Source organism: Nyctibius grandis, chromosome Z (genome assembly GCF_013368605.1).
Source record: "Nyctibius grandis isolate bNycGra1 chromosome Z, bNycGra1.pri, whole genome shotgun sequence".
Taxonomy (NCBI): domain Eukaryota; kingdom Metazoa; phylum Chordata; class Aves; order Nyctibiiformes; family Nyctibiidae; genus Nyctibius; species Nyctibius grandis.
The window spans coordinates 29,323,980-29,344,234 of NC_090695.1; the positions used below are offsets into that span (position 1 = coordinate 29,323,980).

General features: G+C 38.7%; 1 protein-coding gene across 1 annotated transcript in view; it reads left to right on the top strand.

Moving 5' to 3' along the window:
* Positions 1-20,255, top strand: part of GLIS3 (GLIS family zinc finger 3) — a 166,297-nt gene that overhangs the window by 37,005 nt on the left and 109,037 nt on the right. The window contains exons 2-3 of the mRNA XM_068423775.1: positions 900-1,107; positions 6,664-7,789. Of these exons, the coding sequence (XP_068279876.1) occupies positions 900-1,107; positions 6,664-7,789 (1,334 nt within the window). The remainder of the gene's footprint in view (positions 1-899; positions 1,108-6,663; positions 7,790-20,255) is intronic.

The following is a 20,255-nucleotide window of genomic DNA, read 5'->3' on the forward strand; positions in this document are numbered from 1 at the left end:
GAGAATTTTCTAGATATCTAACAACTTCCATGTTGCGACCTACCTTTTAACTTTTTCATCTTGATGTGTTTTAAAGCAGGGGATCTTGTAAACGACCATCTGTGACCTAAATCAGAACACAAAGCACACAGAGCATTTTTCAGATACGTCACACTTGCTGTCTACCTGGGTAATCATTGTGTGCTACTGTGTAATAGCCATCAGTTTGAGTCACGGCAGCAGTGATTAAGAGCAGATTGTGAACTTCTAAAGAAAGTCCACAATGCTTCTCTGCTTGATCTGGCTCAAATAGTTCTCCTCAGGCCTCTGAGGAATGCTGGGTCCCAGCTGCAGCTATCTCCTGCCAGGGAAACTACACAGCCTGTGTGGTTTACCACACCAGACCTGTTGCAGGGGTTGCAACTTGCATGCATGCCTGCAGTCCCCTTGCTTTTTGGGTGGCTACTGCTGGGAGTGATGGAAGGGCTTGCAATGGCTTGGAGCTGTGGGGTTTGGTAGGATTCAAGGCATGGTGATGTTCCTGCAGCCTCCCTGGGTTCTCTTTGCCCTCCTTCTTCAGAGAATGGTGCATTTATGGCTTGGCTGTCCCTCAGCTGAGGGCTGCTCTTTTGCCCAGACTCTTCCAGTGGTGTTTTTTCTGATGTTTATCCATGAAGACTGGTCTTTTGTTTGTGTACTTCAGCACATGTTTTAAACATGCGTAATTTATTAATTCTCCTTTAGAATATTGCTTTTTGTGTTTGGAGAAGTTTGCAAAATCCTTGTATTGATCCTGTTTCATCCTCATCTGAAGATACTCCGTTCCAGTCACTTTTGCTGCTTTGCAAAGTGATGTGAGTTCTGTGGCCTCATCGTGGGTTCATGGGAGATAAATACTAACCTGCCTTGTTTATTTTTAGGAGGTCTTGGTTATGGATCCCAGAGCAAGTCCATTGGAAAAGGCAGCTGCAACAATGTAGTAGTCACCAGCAGTCCCACAGCAGTTCAAGAGCTGGCACCTATTTATCCTCCTGCTAGTCGGGTTTCAACAGCATGCAACCAGATCAGCCCTAACTTACAGAGGTCTATGGATGCTTCCAGCCTGAGTGCTTCTCCAGCAGATAAAAGGTCCTGAGTTAATTTTTTGTATTCAGTACTTTAAAAAGAGGATATTTTAATTCTCCTGTAATTTAAGTGCAACCTTTCTCATGGTTAGAATGGCCTAAATGATGCTTTGTTATGCCATGGGAAATGTAATTCAAGGCAATTTAATTCACATCAGCTATAATCATACTGTTTGGATCATTCAAATCATGGGTGAAATTTGTCCACACATTTTCTGTTTGATAGGGCTTTTTTGTTAGATAAAGATTTTTTTACTCACTTAACTATATTTTTGTATTAAGGACTGGAAATGTTATGGAGGATGAAAGCAGAAATAGTCTGCGTGTTAACATCTTCAGGGGCAGTAACTTGTTCTAAGCTTACCATAGTGTTAAGAGTGTTACCTTGGTGCCTGTCAAGTAACACTAATGTCAGAAAAAATAAACTTAAATACCCTGCTAATGTTGCTCTCTCCTCATCAAATACCTTTGCTTTTGAATTGTTTAATTGTTTACATAATTAATTAATCAGATCAGTTGTTCCCAGTCTGCAATGAGACAGCAGTTAACTTTATCTGTGCTGAAAACTTGTTCATTTTCCTAGCTCTGGTGGGTAGTTTAATAAAAACTATGACCTCTCCCTGTAGATGTTGCCTTTTTATATCACTAAACCACAGAAAAATATTTGTTAATTAATTTTTAAATGCTTAACTAACTTTTGAGATTATGGCTATGACTATTGTAGACAAACATGAATGAATGGAAAATAAGTATTTAGACAACGTCCATACAAATACATTAAGCACCTCCCTGGATATTAGTTAAACATACAGGGAGAAAACATTCTGGTGCGTTATTTCAGAAGCTACATTCCCACTTTTGTAGATGTGTCTTGTGCAATAGTTGCCTACTGAGTTAAAATGTAACTGTTGTTATTTACAAAAGGCCACAGAGTCTTCATTCTCAAAACAGTTTACATTTTACTATATCACTTTACTACAAGCCAAGGAACATTCTTGAAATAATTAAAATTGGTATTATGTTCCTATGTGAAAGTGTCAGGGAAAACCAGTCAGTGCTAAGATGATGACAAATGACAAATCCAGAGATACGCCTTTGAGACAGAACAAAACTGATGATATGAAAATATTGTTAAGTAATTATTACTTAATAAGTCTTAGGTGTGCCTGCATGGTTCCAAACACTGTTGTTTTTATCTGAATGTGTGGTTGGGTGTACTATGTCAGTACTGAGTTATACATTTTTGTTTTTATTTTAAAGAAACATTTACTAAGGGTGAACTGAAGTCGAAACTCTGGCAGAATCAAGGCTCTAGTGTCCGTAGAGTCTCTTTTAATGATTTATCAATTAAGATGTTATAAAATCAGTTTGTCACACAAAGAATGTCCATTTCATCAATTTTGCCCTCAAATTGACTATTTCGTAGGGCAAAATACATTTAAAGTTGGATTTCAATTCACAGGTTGTTGAAACACTTTTTTTTTTTTTAAATTGCTTCAGCAATAACGGCATTTGCCTAAACTGGTTGCCTAAGCTGACTCCATAATCCTTTATGGGCTGAGTGCTTTCTCTGGATTGTATCTCTCGGGCATCATGAACTGTGCTACAGCAGCTCAATCCAAACCAGATTATTTGCTGAATTGACCCAAACCAAAATGACTTGTCTTGATTTTTACTAATGAAAGAAAGAAAAAAGTTGGCAAAATTGGAGTTTTGCTACATATAATGTCAGATTTTGGTATATAGACCATGAGGGATAAAACCTTCCCCCATCTTTTTTGAGAGTTTCCCAAAAACCTTTTCAGAGTATTCAGTTATGCTGCTTGAAACCAGATGTAATACTGCCATTTACTTTGATGCCAGTCAGAAAAGGACCTAGGAAAGGATTCTTGGCTAATAAAACAGAAGACCATGCAAAAAATAAGAAAACATAGTTTTCACTCTTCCATGTTTATGCTGAAGATTCTGGGTTACACTTGACACTGTGGCCTCTGTACACAGAGGGAGAATAGAAAGTAATTGCAGGAATCTCTTGTAAGTGTTTGTAAAAGATCTGGTCCAAACTCACAGCTGGTTTAGATTACAATGAGCAGACATGCCAATTAATACCATCTGAGAATCTGGCACAGTGGAATAGATGGCCCTTCATTTTCATATTAGGTATATTTATTTTCCCCTAGAAAACTACTTAGTCACAGTGTGGGCTCGGTTTTAAAGCCATTTTCTTTGTTTTGGGAGCTGGAATCTTTGTTACTTTTTAATTTAGAGGCTTAAGTGAGAGCCAAACTTTTTCAGATTATCTGGCTCTTACTTAGTGTATGCTTGAAATTCTGGACCAACTTGTAATTTTTGTCCTGTTACGAGACTTTTAAAGGTATGTCCCTTTGTGTTAGGCATTAGTAGCTTTTTGAATGACACTGGTCCTACTATGCATCTGATTAAAATTCTTGACATTACAAAACCAGACTTGTTATATTGATAGATGATTTTTTTTCACTACTTATAAAAGAGAAAAAAAATTTAAATAATCAAACTGGCAAAGACCTTCCCTATTTATATTTTCCAGATATAAATACATAAAGCCTAGCATGGAATAATCAAACCTTACTTACTTTCCTTGCTCTGTTGAAGACTGTGGATCTGTATTTGGGGTCACAGCATACTAACATGGTTTTACTGCCCTATAGTGAACTGTGCTTTAACAAAGCCCATTGATAAAAGACCCAACAGCCTAAATCAAATTTTTTCATGAATAATTATCCCTTTAGATCTAAATCTTACACAGGATTGACCTGATATAGAAATCCAGTTTTTGTCATTTCCCTCAATGAAAATTGTGGTCAGCATGTTAATTGTGCTTTTCTTCAGTGTTCTGTTTTGAAAGTGCCATTTAAACCCTGACGAGTAAAATAACCTCCATAAAAGTACCCTATAACGACATGCAATCTGAACAGGGTGGTTCTTATTCTGATACAGCAGATCAACCATCCATTACAAAGCAAATATCTTGAGCAAAGGAGCATTTACCCATCTACCCCACAGGTCACCACATGCTGGGTGGTATTTAAAGCCACATTTTCGGTGTTCATGAGCTATCTCAGTGCACAGACATAGCACCTGCAAACTGCTTCCTCTCTCTCTCAACCTGTGCCAAGCTTCCCCTCTAGACAGGAGCAAGGGGGGCAGACACGATGCCCTGAGCAGCAATTCCCTTCCTCCAGCTCTTCAGCAATGACTGGGCTGTTCTTGCAGCACATCCATCCCTTAAACCAAAGTCACTGCCAACTGACTTCTCTTTCTTCATGGTTGACTCTCAAGTGCTGGGAAAATGCTGGGAAAAACAAGCAGGAAAAACCCCATCACTCAGGGAATGCTCATGTGGTGCGCAGAATAAGGTAACAAAGACACTGTAATTTTTCAGCTTTAACCTCTGCAGCTAGAACTGAATGTGGAAAGCTATACACATTTATCTTGCCTGAATGACTTTGACTAGTGTTTTCACACATTCTTTCAACCTTGCTGATCTAATTGAAAGATAATCCTCAGATCTCAGAGATGAAAATTTGATTTACCAAGCAAAATAATGGAAATTTGGTAAATATTGCCATATTCGCTGGGAATATCTCCAGAGCCATTGTTTAGGATCTGTTCTTGCTCTCTTGGGTTGACTGATGTTGTTTGAAATGGGATTCAGATCCCCAGTTTTAGCCTACCACTAATTTTTATGTTAAGTATTTCCATGTATCTCCACCAAAGCTGCAGTCACTGCAGTAGGGCTGTGGTGCAGACATACAATGCAACGATGAGCCTTAACAGATCTATACTGTGTATCCTTGTTTCCTGAAGCAGTGTCTGTAAGAAAATCTTGCAGAACTTAGAAGCAACTGCAATATTGCTTATCCTGAGTAGACATCAAAACTTGGTTCTCTATTAAAAAAAAAAAGAAGCAAGTAAAATAGTAAGACGTGGCTCCTCAAAGGTGCTTGCTGTAACTGTGTCTGTATCAAGAAAGAGATGAGATTTGTTTTTATTAATTTTCTTTATGGTGCATAGTTTCTCTTTAGAAATTTGAAGTTTATAGCAATATGAAGTCATGCAGCAAAATAATTATAAATAACTGACTACGGGGACTTACCTTTGTAAATAACAATACATTATTCCTTGCCTACATGACTGTTCCTTTGGATTATTGCATGTAAATATTTCATATACTGTTTATTTAGAGATGTAAGAAATATTTCTCAACACCTGGTATTTAAGGTACCTATTAGCACTTATTAGCTGTCTTTTTTAAAGTTAATTAGATCTCCTGAAGTCTTTGTATGATAGGAGGAACTATTGTGTATCTTGTTTTTTACGTGAGAAGCTGAGAGGTGGTGATTGACTTACCCACCTTCAAAAATGCATTTTAGGTTTAGAAGAGAAACCAAATTTCCTATGTACTTGATCCACCATTGAAATTCTATGCTTCTTTGAAAGTGTATTGTGAAAATAATAAACCCAGGAATTAACCCCCAAAACATAAGATGCAGAGGCTTCTGTGTCTGAGAGATCTCCAGGTTTACCTATATCCATACCTGGTTCTTCCTACTGTTAGAGCCCCTTAAAAATAGAAATTAATATACTGATAGCATCACTGACTGGCAGGAAGTCTAAGTCTGCCAAGATGTGAACTGGAAACATAACATAAATCTACTTGGCCTCTACCCAGCATTTGCAGCCATGAATCAGGGACCCTGATGTCCTTGTATTTCCTTTTTATACCTTTCTGTAGAAAAAAATATTGTTAAGAGCTTATGAGTTCTTTTTTTAAGCTACCTGTAGGACATTTGCAGCATAAACAAGTTTCTTAATATTTCTGTGAAAAAACAATGATAATTGTTCACTTTTGTGAAAAATTTTGATTGCTGACTTGGAGGCAGATACATCATCAAATCAAAACTAAATAAACCCCTTCAACCAGTTCTTCTACATTATTAATTTATTTTGATTCTTTTGAAAAGTTAGATATTATCTGTATTTATAAACTTGCGTGATTTCTGTAGAGGATACTCTTTGTGTGCATTACCATTCGTAAAGTCATTCAGGTTAAATATTTATTCTTTATTAATCAGTTTTCTTCCTGTTCTTTGCTAGAAAAATAAAAGTCAATTCAAATCAGTATAAGTTTCATACAAGGCAGGAGCATAATGCTTTGGCTTCAGAAGCCCAAACCTATTTACACCACAGCTGATGAAGAAATTTGCATTGATTTCTGCACTGATGTATCAAGAGCCTTTACAGCAACCTTTACAGCAACTTTTCTTCAAAATCTTGAAGCTTTAAAGTTGGTCTCCTAAGTGACCTTGTTACATAGGTATTGCCTGTGCATGCCTGCTGGTACATTAACTGAGAGTGATAAAGTTGAGTACCTAAAATTAGGGAGAACTTTTCTCACATGTAGCCTTTCTTTAATTTTATGTGTATATGAAGAAAAAGAACCATTTTATAGCAGTATATACACATGAAATTTGAACTGCTGAATTGTCTAACTGCTTACTTTATTGTGCCTTTATTCCAGGTCACTCTTGTCATGTGAGTCTCTGGCCTCTGTGACATTACGCGTGTCAGAAAGTCAGTCCACTTTGAGTGTTAAGCAAGAGTGGTTGCATGGGTACAGGACACTTTCTTCTGTTCCTCCTGACCAAGGTTTACAAAACAGCAGTGAGCTGAGGGACTTACTAAATTTTTCACCTGGACCATCTGTGTCCAGTAACTGCGTCTCTGACTCATTACCGTCCTACTTATGTAGCATGGAAAATAACCATTCCCCTTACTCTAGTCCTTGCCATTCCTCAGTCTGGTCTCAATCAGCTCGCTCCAAAAAGAGGGCACTCTCTCTGTCTCCTCTGTCTGACGGCGTTGGGATTGACTTCAATACAATCATCCGTACATCCCCAGCCTCTCTGGTGGCCTACATCAACAGCTCCAGGACATCACCAGCAAACGTCTCCCCCCAGCCTGAGGTCTATGGTCATTTTTTGGGAGTGAGAGGAAGCTGTATACCCCAAAATTGCTCTATTCCAACTGCCCAGAAAGGCCTTCTCATGGCTAATGGCAATGTCACCTTCCCAGGGTACATTGAGAATGGGGCTGGTGAGTACCAGTGGATGCAGCAGCTGGAGCAAGCCAGCCTGCAGATGGCCACCACAAGTAACATGCTGATCCAGCACGGCGTGGCACCCGCGGACAACCAGGAGGTGGGCATCCTGAAAAATGAACAGCTGGATGACTTCTCAGGCCATACGGTCGACATTCCTCCTCCACCCCTGCTGCCGCTGCCTCCTCCACAAGGGCCACCCCCACCGTACCATGCTCACCAGCACCGGCATCCACACAGCCTCCACAGTTGCATTCACCCGCTGCCTGTGCCTCCATCTGCCCCAGGCTCCCTGCGTGATGAAGATGGTGAGATCGATGATTTCAATGGCAAGCATGGCTGTCACTGGGGTGACTGTGGTACACTGTATGACCAGCAAGAGGAACTTGTACGGCACATAGAGAAGATCCATATAGACCAGAGGAAGGGAGATGACTTCACTTGCTTCTGGGCAGGATGCCCACGAAGGTACAAGCCATTTAATGCCCGTTATAAACTGCTAATTCACATGAGAGTCCACTCAGGAGAGAAGCCAAACAAATGCACGGTGAGTCAGAATTCTGTCTCTCTTACCAATAAAAGTCTCTCTGTTACTCATGAAAATATAGAGAAGTTGTAATTCTGCCTTTGTTTCTCCTAGTTAACGGTGTGCTTTTTTAACTAGTCTATGTGAATGAATGACTGCTCCATCTTTCCACCTAAGCAGAAAGGAAAGATATTCTTTAAATTGCTATGTACCAACAGATAGGATTAGACAAAATTTTATTTTCTAAATTTATAAACTTTTACTGCAGACTTTGAAAGTGACATGGTAGACCTTCGTAAAGCAAAACTTAAGTGCCGTCAGTACTTAAGTACATGCACGAAGGATACATGCGGGAAAAGTGCTGCAGAATAAATGGCACAATTTATCCTGAAATATTCTTGCATCATGTTACTCCTTTTTGACTTGAGGAATTTTCAGGATCTTGCATAATGTTACAATGAGAAACTAAGAAGAGTTGGGTATTTTTTAAGGCAGTTGTTTGTTTCATTACTAACAAAAAACAGATCCTCAGCCCTGTTTCCATGAATACAGTAGGAATAAAACACATGACAATTTCTCTCTTCACAGATTCTAGCAGTGAGCATTCAACCCCCAAAGTCATATTTTCCTTGCTATTTTTCTTAGCGTCACGGCAAGTCAGTCTCGCACATGTGTAATCACATGGAGTAACAATCTAGCCAGTAAACCCTAGAATCAGTTTATGCTTAGACTCCAGTGAACCATCTGTAATCTCTCTAATTCAGATTCTTGATTGGCCTTACATATAGTTTTTACTTTGGATGACAATTAGCTTACCCTCACTAAGTGCTTATTTAGTGTCAGCAGAAAGCAGCTTCACCAGTGCTGTTTCCAGTCCTCAGCATAACCTAACAAAACAATGAATATGTAATTTCTAGGAATAACTGCTGATTATTATTCACTTGAAAAAAAGTACTTGTTTATATTTTGTGAAATACAAATTGGTGCTAGGAGTCTATTTCAGTGTATGCCTAGGTGAATAATTTTCTTACTATGATGTAGTTGTTTGCTTGTACAGTAGACAGAGGAAATCTTTTTCTTCCACTTTTATTACTTCAGAAGGCCGATCTCCTTCAGGGAAGGCAGGTATCCTCCCAGATTTCTCTCTTGAATTTAAAGGACCTGGTAGAGATTGTGTCATGACACCAGGAAGACTCTTTATCCTTCCCTTTTGTCACACCAGAGTCTGAACTCAGGCTCTCTGCTCTCTGAATGTATTTTTTAAATTCCATAATATTCTCTTTTCTGCTCTCAAGATATATTGGATCAGAGTTTACCATTAATTTCAGTTCCTCCTCAGGGATTTTTCATCAGCTTTGTGGGGAGAGAGAGAAGGAGAAAAAAGAATTATTACGAGTAAAGAAAGTAATTTTTCAAGGGAGTAGCACATGGAAAAACAGAGACGGAGACAGATATCAGCAGATGAGTGAGGAGAGACAAAGGTATGAAGAAACAGGGCAGGAATGGTGAAAGAGCACTGAAAAAAGAGTAATGCAAGTACCCAGGGTCCTTCTAGTAGGAGAATTATGATGAGGGATCCAGTAAGACTGGGGAAAACATTGTGTTAGTAGCACTCTATACTCCCTGCCCTGCCTGTTCAGAAAGGATGCTTACAGTGACCTTCTCATGGTTATGAGGCCTCCTTGAAGAATCCTTAGCTTTGAAGGATCCAGCATTCACTGATGATAAATATGTTAATGTTTAAGTGTATAAGGTATTTCATATGATAACGTTCTTGGGACTACTAAACCTAAACTAAAGTGTGTGCCAAGTCATGCTGTGTCACCAAAAAAATGAGAGGTGTCTATCTTAGCTTCTCAAAGAGTGATTTCTTTCATAAACATTAAAAAGTGTGATTAATTTTACTGAACTTCAGCAAGTATTGCTGGATAGAGCCAAGAAGTTTGTATATCAGAAGCAGCAGCCACAGGCTTATATTCCTTTCGTCTTTAGAAGTGTAATGAAATGTAGAAATATTCAGGGTGATATGATTACCCTCGTAGTGTGGGTGTAAATCTGGAACACAGGCCCTCATTCGTGGGACAAGCATCCAGAAATGTCATTGTTTAGCAGGGTTTGCGTGAAGCAGCTTGCTGCTTTCTTCCTTTTCCATTTCACAGATGGTGTGAATTTGGAAAAACATATTTGGCTTTCTAATGCCAAAGGGCTGTGGTCTGGAAGTCTGTCAGTATATTTAGGAAACTGTACTTCAGCCAAACTTCATACCTTTCTCACCAAACAGTGGAATTTACAATCATATCAATACAATTTAAGATTTTAAACTGAGATTTTCAGTGAGGTATTAGGAAGAATACTTTGGCCAAGGTGATAATGAAGTATGATTTCTGTAATTAACAAGAAATTTATGCAAAGGAAATCTGAATATTTTCATCAAACCTATATAAATTTATGCATTAAAGCAATAAATCAAAACAATCCATTCATAATCTTTATTTGTCCACCTAGAGTCTTTCTATAATGTATTTTCTGGTTCTCTGTGTAGGATGCCTCTTTCTGTAAAATCATTATAAACTAAAAGTCCATGTCCACTGCAGTTTGCAGACTAGTAAGAGGCAGTCTAGTAGACCAAGCCGTGAAGGAAAAATGCCAAATACACACCTGTTATGTGAACCAACCAGATGTACTACAGAGAATATAGCAGAAGTCATAGGTCTTTGGGAGGAGCTATCTTAGTATAGTGTATCCAGACATCGTATAATCAGAGGCAGCCAGTTACACTAAGTCACCTTAGTGACATCACATGCTAGTCACGGTGTGAGCATTGTATGTGTTGATGGTTCCTAGCATTTTCCAAGAGACAATCTTCTCGTTAAGCATCTATTGCAATAGATGCTAGTCAGTATACTTACCATGTAGTACTTGTTTTTCTGCAGCTGAGTGCTGAAAATGTATTATTATATACTGTGTTGTATATCCCAATGGATTGCTGTGACAGTTCAGCAAGCTTTGCAAGATTATAGTAGCACAAGGTCAGGGTTACTTCTGAGTTGTATTATTGTGACACTAATAGAGATAATGCAGAATCAGATGCACAACTAATTATAAGCTGAACTTCATAAAATCATTTTGTTGTTCTCTATTATCACTCTGTGATGACGAAATCACATATTTGAGAAGAGACTTGAAGAACAGCTAGGACTACAGTACTTGATGTGCTTATAGTTAAAATCAGAGCCAAGTAGAATATTCCTTTGAACTCAGCATTTGCTTTCCCACATCTGAACTAGTTTCTATTTATCTATGTAACAAAAATTGGAAGTGATAAACTATAGCTACAAGCGATACTTTAGTCATTAGTTCCTTCTCATTCTGGATGAGCAGTCGTCCTCGACTCTGGAAGTCAAAAGTGTTGTAGGGTGAGTATTAATCAGATAGCAGCACGTAAAAACATGCGACAATCATGATAATCAGATCCAAACTTGAAGTCAAGCATTCTTAAGGTCAAAAACTCAGAACATACTTGTCCCTCTGTACAAAGGTAACTAGGGTGGAGTAGAAAATAATTACATACTGTTCCTGATAGATTTGTTTCATATTGTTGTTTTTCTGTTGCTTTAACTGAATTTTCTCCCAAAACTGCATGTTCAGATTAGGTCTTAGCAATTTGGTCCGGTATCCTTTCTCTGTGTACTGAAAAATTGTGGTGTATTTTTCATTCCTGCCCAGTTTTAGAAGATTGGTTCTTGTTCTGAAAAATACACTTTAATTTTAAAAAATGTGAATTTCATGCAGTCCTGCGTTTTATTTTATATGGGAAGGCAAAGTAGGTGACTGTGCTTGGCCTTGCTTTATTACATAGAAATTTGTGAAGTTGAAGAGTACCTGCATGCAAGGGGCCTCACCTGAAGTTGACTTGTTTGGAATAGGGATTCATTAAATAGCTGTTAAAATATATTGGGCTCCCTTACTATTCATTAAAGCATCTTTCGGTTCTGTTCCAACTTACTGCATCTGGAATGCATTCTCCTTTTCAGTGAGCTGGTTTAAAGACTAAAAAAAGTTATTCATGACATGGTAATGTATATTTAGTGTCTATTCCTAAACTTCTTTATATAAAGTAGGTATGGCATGTTCAAATGTGTTGTATTTATTTAGTAATCTATGCATTAGCTTGTACTTTGTAGGAATAAGTTGAAGAATAAAAAGTTGAATGAAAAATTGATGTTGAAATGAAAGCAGTTAGTATGCCAGTGGTTGAGATAAAATTTGTGACGTTTGCCAGCAGTTGCCACACAATGGTATCTGAGGTTCCCTCAGATTTCCTCTGGATTAGAAAAAAAAAGAGAATTCCTGGTAGCTGTGGAAACTCCATGGTAGCAATTGGCAAATACTGACCTTTTTCTCTCTTTGGCTGTACCCGTGAGGTTATTTTTTACTCAGTGTTCCCTCCTTTATAGTGAGTATTTTTGTACTTTTCAAGTTCAGCTGCAATAAGAGGTACTTAATTAGCCTTACTGTCATGCTATGCAAACAATAAGCTTAATATATTTATTCTGGTGTAAATAGCAACAGCATGTTGTTAGAGATAAATTTCAGGCTCTCTCTTTGCAGTTTCATTCAGGTACACTAGGAATGCTTCCCCTTTTGAAACCGAATTCAATCTATTTGGTTTCTGTAAGTTCTGAGCTATGGTTCAGCACAATGACATTAGTATTTTGAAGTATGGGATAGTAATACACATACTGCACTTTTAATCACAGCTGCTTTATGTGATTTGAACCAATAAAATTGCTAGTATTCCTGTGAGATTTGATGCAACATCTATTTAACACCTGCTAAATATCTGAAATTATCCCACAACACATCAGTCTACTAGGCATGTAAAGCAGAAGGTATGGTTAAAAAAAAAAGAACATAAAACAGTTGTATAATGCTTTTTTGAGACACAAGTAAACATCTTTGGGTGAGAATGAGTATTTAGATAGATGTCTGTGTGTGCTATTTGAAGAACATGTGCTTGGAAGATGGTGTCCAAGATGAAATTTTGATTAAAACCAGAAATGCATTCTGTAAAAATGACTGGGTTTTTTCCATCTTCAGATTCAGCAGTGTGCCTTCATATGGTGTGTTATATATGGCAGGTACTATATATTTTATGTAGAGCACACGCCACTCTTTCTTGATGATAAGGAAAGACCGTATCAAATCCTGTATTGCACTGAAGTCTTGACAAAATGGAAACTATAAAAATTTTTGAATTTTTTTTGCTTACATGCTTGCAGAAGAATTTTTCGCTATGTTAAAGTAGCAATTGAGCACCTAAACTTTAAACAGTGTTAAAAAACCAGTAATTTAATTGTAGAGTCAAGTTGCTGAAAGTTAGAAAATGCTTAAGTTATCTAGCGCCTGTTGCCCACTTTTTCACTAATTCAGAAAAACTGAAACAGAAATACCACAGACAAGGCAGAGAAGTGTGAGTAATTAGACTATATCACGGTGCATAGACACAGAAAAGCTGAGTTTTAGTTTGCAACGATAAAGCTAAGACATCCTAACTCTCACAAGTTTGTTCAGTCTTATTTTGGTTATGATGGGAGTGTCTATCTGCTGGAGGGTAGAAAGGCCTTACAGAGGGATCTGGACAGGTTAGATAGATGGGCCAAGACCAACGGCATGAGGTTCAACAAGAACAAGTGCCGGGTCTTACACTTCGGCCACAACAAGCCCGTGCAGCGCTACAGGCTGGGGGAAGAGTGGTTAGAAAGCGGCCCGGCGGAAAGAGAGCTGGGGGTGCTGATCGACAGCCAGCTAAACATGAGCCAGCAGTGTGCCCAAGTGGCCAAGAAGGCCAATGGCATCCTGGCCTCTATTAGGAATAGTGTAGCCAGCCGGTCTAGGGAAGTGATCGTCCCTCTGTACCTGGCACTGGTGAGGCCACATCTTGAATACTGTGTCCAGTTCTGGGCCCCGCACTTCAAGAAAGATGTTGAGGTGTTGGAGCGAGTCCAGAGGAGGGCGACCAAGCTGGTGAAGGGTCTGGAGGGTCTGACCTATGAGGAACGGCTGAGGGAGCTGGGGTTGTTTAGCCTGGAGAAGAGGAGGCTCAGAGGTGACCTTAGTGCAGTCTACAACTACCTGAAGGGAGGTTGTAGTGAAGTGGGAGTCGGCCTCTTCTCCCAGGCAGCTAGCGATAGGACAAGAGGACATAGCCTCAAGCTTCGCCAGGGGAGGTTCAGGTTGGACATTAGGAAGAATTTATTCTCAGAAAGGGTTATTAGACATTGGAATGGGCTGCCCAGGGAGGCGGTGGAGTCACTATCTCTGAATGTGTTTAAGAAAAGACTGGACATGGCACTTAGTGCCATGGTCTAGCTGACATGGTGGTGTCAGGGCAATGGCTGGACTCAGTGATCCCAGAGGTCTCTTCCAACCTGGTTGATTCTGTGATTCTGTGATGTTTTAGCTGTATAAAGGAAAAACAAATGATGAACTGTGGGTGTGCCACAAACAGCTCAAACTCATGTAATCACATCAGATGGCATTTAGCCCAAGCTAATAAATCTTACTTCTCAGCAATGTACTAATGCTCTTTTAATATTATTCTTTCAATATGAAATACATAATGTAGTTCAAAATGCAATGATATGTGCTTTTCCTGTGGTTGCTTAAGATGCACAACTTCCATTTGAGTTCAGTGAGCACCTGAAGGCTTATGGTATGCAAAATACTGACTTTAATGTCACAGGATTATGCATTATGCATTCAAAAATGCAAAGCAAACTCCTTTCTACATGTAGATGTAGAACTGATGACAGTGAAAAATGATAGCTAGAGAAACATATTTTATATTACAGAATAAAATTTATGAAACCTCTAATTTTATTCTTCTAATGAATAATTTGATTTTCCTGTTAAGTATTTGAACCAGATTTTCTTGCCTTTTGACTCAGATATTTGGAAAATTTAAGACAGATTTTTAATGAACTTTTTCAAACAAGCATAATTTTGGTTTCACTGTAATCCAGAACATGACTGTGAAGTATCCAAGAACAACAATGAACATTCCTAATTGCACAAACACTTAAGTTTGTGTGGAAAGGTTTCTAATTTATTACATCTTTGTGCTTATGGGTGGGCACAAAGATTATATTTTATTTATTTTCTTTTCCCCGTAGCATGATTTTAATGGAACATTTTTGAGATTTTTTTCATTGCTGTATGAAACTATAAATAAATGGTAAACTGAAAAAATGAAGCACTTTTAAAAATTTTGTCTACCTGAAATGTGGAATCCCAAATCAAACTTTGTATGTGCTGAAATTTCAATTGCAGAAAATTTAGACGTTAGTTTTAGTTTTTGTTTTGTTTTTTTTGTTTGTTTGGTTTGGGGTTGTTTTTTTTTCCTGAATACTTGGGTTTTAAACTAGAAAATTATTTGAATTCAAAGCTGGGAGGCTCATGCTAAGCTTATGGTTTTAGAGCATGTCTGTGTGAAGTATTTGGAAATTGGATTACTCTCCAAGCCATGAAATCTCTTTAGATAACTTCTGCTCTTTTCCGCCAATTTTACTTTGCATTTTCAGCATCCCGGTTTGGTTGATGGCTTGACCTGTATCAGGAATAGAGTGAGTAAATTATGAAGCTTTCTATTTACTGAAAAAAGCCTAACAATCTGATGGGAAAACAGAACATGCAAGTTGTGATACAGTTACAAGAGAAAGACAGAAACCATTCCCAGAAAACATGATTGTTTTAAAGAAAGGGAGAAGTAGAGAGAACTAGTTAATAGATTATACTGTGTGTTGCAATGTTACTTCTTCAGAAAGGAAATACAGCTTTAAGCAAAGATAAACACACTGTGGGCTTTTATTCACGTGATTGACACTGATTTCCTAAGGATTAGAGGTTTAATCAATGCTTCTGGCTCTCTATGGAGTACTTCCCAGACAACTAAGTCTGATGGTTTATCTGTGAACATCGGCTTTAAAAATAAATGTTAAGAATTAAGCATCATAGAACAGTCATTGCATTATTTGCACAGAGTAATTAAGAAATGGAAAAATGCCACATACCTTTTCGTTCACATATGATTGCCCTAGTTAAATACGTTGCAAACGAAATGCAAATATATTCTGAAGCATTTGGACATGCTCAGGTATTCTTTGACATTTTCTTCAGCATTCAGATTTAGTTGAAGGTCTTTTTACTGACTTAATGTTTAAAGGAATTGAGAAGGGTCTAGTCCTGTAATTTTTAAAGGCTAAGTTGCACAGCAATAGTCTCACAGACTTTAGTGAGATTCTGCCAGGCAAAATCCTGAAGGCAGTGACACACAACTCAGTGATTCCATTGATTTCAGTGGCATGTGTTGAACACAGGTTTATACACATATTTACATAGAATCATAGAATCATTTAGGTTGGAAAAGACCCTTAGGATCATGAGTCCAACCGCAAACGTAACACTGCCAAGTCCACCGCTAAACCATGTCCCTAAGTGCCATGTCTGCATGTTTTTTAAATGCCTCCAAGGATGGTGACTCCACCACTTCCCTAGGCAGCCTCTTCCAATGCTTGATAACCCTTTCGGTGAAGAAATTTTTCCTCATATCCGATCTAAACCTTCCCTAGCGCAACTTGAGGCCATTTCCTCTCATCCTATGGCTTGTTACTTGGGAAAAGAGACCGACACCCACCTCGCTACAACCTCCTTTCAGGTAGTTGTAGAGAGTGAATAGGGATCCCATCAGCCTCAGGCACAGTAGCCCAGACACTGAGGAAGAGAAGAATCAGCTTGGTTCACTCTAATCCCTGAAGCAATTTTGTTTTACTGCTGTTGTAGTCCGAGTTAGCTGAGGTGGCATTTAGCAGATGCTAAAAGCTTGTGTACTTCTACAGATAGATACTTGCAGGGTAGGTTTCGAAAGGACTTGGACAGTGTAAGGATTAAGCACTGTTCAGAACATGATTACAGTGGACTCTCCCTATAAATGGTTGAAATAGGCTTCTTGGACAAGGATATTACCAATACAGCCAGTGCAGTGGAGTCTTCTATTATAGAAGTGCAATTGCTGTTGATCTTGTGTTAACAGGGCTTGAAAAACGGCTGACTAAACCTTTCTGAACAAGGCTGCATGCAAACAGGGAGGTCTTTTTAGAGGTAGTCACTGTGAAGGTGCAGTCTGTGTCTGTGTTGAGTGCTGAACTGAGAAAAGGAAATGCAGAAAGAGGAACTAATGAGGATGCTGTGGCTAGTGCCTAGAACTGCTGTGGGACTCAGCTCTATTCAATGCATCTGGGTTTGCTAAAAGTTGGTATAGCCACATGACAATTGTTTTCTGATACCACCTTTTTCTACTCAGAGTGCTTGTTTTTCCTGTCTGTTAAAGACTGTTTTGATTTAGGTTTGATAGTTTCTTACCATCATTTTTAAGTATATATAGCAACTTTATTCTGTGAGTACTCAGCTCTTGAGAATTAACACACATCATTACAAAGTCCAAGATCACAAGTGAATCATTTGAGAGAGATGTCACTGTGGTAAGAAATTCTTTTTTAAGAACTGTTTCTGCATGAAATGTTGAAATGTAATGTTCCTCATCTGTCCATGAAGTAGCGTGCTTGATACAAAGAGCTGTTATAAATAATTTTCCTCCCTCTCTTTTCTCCCCCTTTGAATGCTTTCTATTGGTCATCAACTGGCACAAGCTCAAGGAAAAGATGACAACGTGCCTTTATGGGTACTTTTATTACATTTCTATAAATACATTCAAACAAAATTAAAATGCTTTAGCTCTTTACTATATTCTTTACTGTTCAACATTTGCAGAATTGCCTCCAAGGTTAATCAGATGTAAACATCAAGCAATGCCACTGTTCTTCAAGGTCTGTCGTACTGCTGATGGATGTATTTTCCTAGTAACATTCAGATTGCTGTTTTAAGAAATTACAGCTATGCAAACAAGCTTATCTGGTCTGACAATAAAAAATCATTGTTTCTAATTAGGAGTTGTCATGTAATAGAAAAAGACAAGGCTTCTTTTGTTACACAAAAAGCCTGCTTTGCCTGCTTGCAAAAATGCATGGATTTCTTTCCAGTGGCTTTACATAATTGGTATGACAAAGTTTCAGTCCTGTGATCTTACAGTTTCCAAGTGATTCAGACACACTTGTCGAACCTTATTTAAGATATTTGATGGTAATCTGTTACAGAAGTTGGTAGATGGCATGAACATAAGGACTGCTTTGTTTGTTTAAAGGAGTGGGCTATGCATAAACTGAATTAAGGAATATTTATGTTGAGACTGCTGAGATTATTGAGAGCCCTTTTTTAAAAACGAACCACTGTTGAGAAGCAAGGCTGCTCAGCTCTGACTGACTCACAAGGACTCTTGGCTTTGGAATGCCAGGAGAAATGTGGTCTGAATCCATTGTGTAAACTAACAATGTGAGCTGCTAAGTTGTGACACTGATTTTGTCTGCACCAGTGAAGCAGGTCCATTATCACATGACTTGTCAAGGAAAGAGACATATAGATTGAGCAAATACTGTAGAAATCATTATAATTGATAGCTCTGCAGGCAGAGTTATCGAAAATATACAACATATCACCAGCTAAACTCAAAACTCAGTTAAATGAATCTCTGTGAAACCTGGATTGGGAACATGGCATTTCAGTGAATCAATGGAGAGTTTGGTTCCAAATTAAAAGCAAGCCATCTGCAAGATAATTGTTCTGCTTTAATTGTGATAAGGCTCTCAAAAGTCTGTCATGTGTATTTGTATTTGTGAGAGCTGCCATTTCCTCTGAAGGCAGACATATGCTACCTCTGCTTCTGTTTGTGAAGAGCTGCTGAAGGGCCACTGAATGCAACACTGATCTCAAATACTGAGATCATCACAAATCTTTAAAAATGGTGATGGCCCCTTTGGAAACTCATCTTCTCCCCTCATCCTTCAGCCACCCACAGTGAAAAGCTTTGGAGTTCATTTTTTCATTTCTTTCATGCTTATCAGTGCAAGATGCGTAGTGGTCATATGTTGCAGATAGTCTTTGCAAGGCTTAGAAGACAGCAAAAATGAACTCTTCATAGCAGGTTCTGTTTACTAACTTTAGTTCTTATATTTCTTTCATCATACTAGTATCTGGGTACTTTATTTTTTTCCATTATGTAAGAAGAGATGGGTCACTGAATGCATTGCCATGGGCTTTTGCAGAGGAACTAAGGCTAAAATGTTGGTATCCTTCTAGTTTATGCTCTCTTTTGCTGGTGACAGACCCTCTGTTACCATCAAGCAAAAATGGTATCTGATCAGCATGGAAATAGTATACCTGGCCACTCTCTGAACCTGAGGGAGAAAGAGAAGACTAAAGTGAGCTGAATAAGGAGAATTCTTGGTGGCTTCTAAGATGGAGGACTGTGTTCATCCAGCCCCTGGAGATTTCCATGACTGTGAAGTTCTGATACAATTTTGGCTCAAAGATCTTAGGAGTTTTTGAAGACGAACAAAAGATGGGAATGAAATGCTTTGGTAAGGATGAGTAACTATGAGAAGTTGTTGCAATAAAAATGTGGTCTTTATAAAGGAAGGAGAGTGAGACAAAACTGCTCTATTATATTCCCAGAAAATGAGAAAACCTAGTGGGTTATCTGTGTCTTGGGTCTTATCTTGAGATACTGCTTTTTCCTTCAATAGTATGTAATATAACTGGGAAGCAGGAGGCCTTTAATGGCTCAGAGCACACAAGGCAAGGTTGCACCAGGGTGAGGTAGCTGCATGTTCCCTTTTAGATGTAGTGGGGGACTCATGTCTTGGGTGTGGATACAGAGAGCATGTCTGGAGTTGTATGCATGCAGAACATTTCTGTAACAGGCTATGCTGGTGGCAGAGGCTGGGGACAGATGCTGTGGTGTGTCTGCTTAGACAATCTGCTGCCTGCATGGGACGTTTCTTGCGGCTGCTGCTTATTTCTCTGGAGGACAGGGAGGAAGGACATGGGCGTGCAGTATGCCTTCGACATGTTCTCACAAGGTAGAGAAGAAAATCAGGCTACCAGGCTTTACATCATATATGATGAGGACAATAGACCAGTTTTGGCTATTCTTGTTTTATGCATGTCTGCAATTTGCTTTTCCTGTCCCCTCCCTCCCCACCCCCAATTTTCAACCTTTACAGACAGGATTAAGTCAATTTTGTATTAGTTGTGAAGATTTCTTTTAGTGGTCCTTGTGAAATTCTGTGCAGTGGGAGCAGTCCACAACACTAACCATGGATATATGGTATTTGGATCTATGCTGGCATGTATCCAGCAAGCTCAGACTTTAGGCAGGGTCAGCTCACTCCTGCCTGTGTAAGACCATATAGGTACAATCTTAGAGATCCTGAGAGCCTCCGTCAGTGGACTAGTGACACAAGCCATACAAACAAGGTCATCTTTAAGTTCTGAAGAAAATCACAAACTCAGTTACTCTCTTTTACCTCTAGAG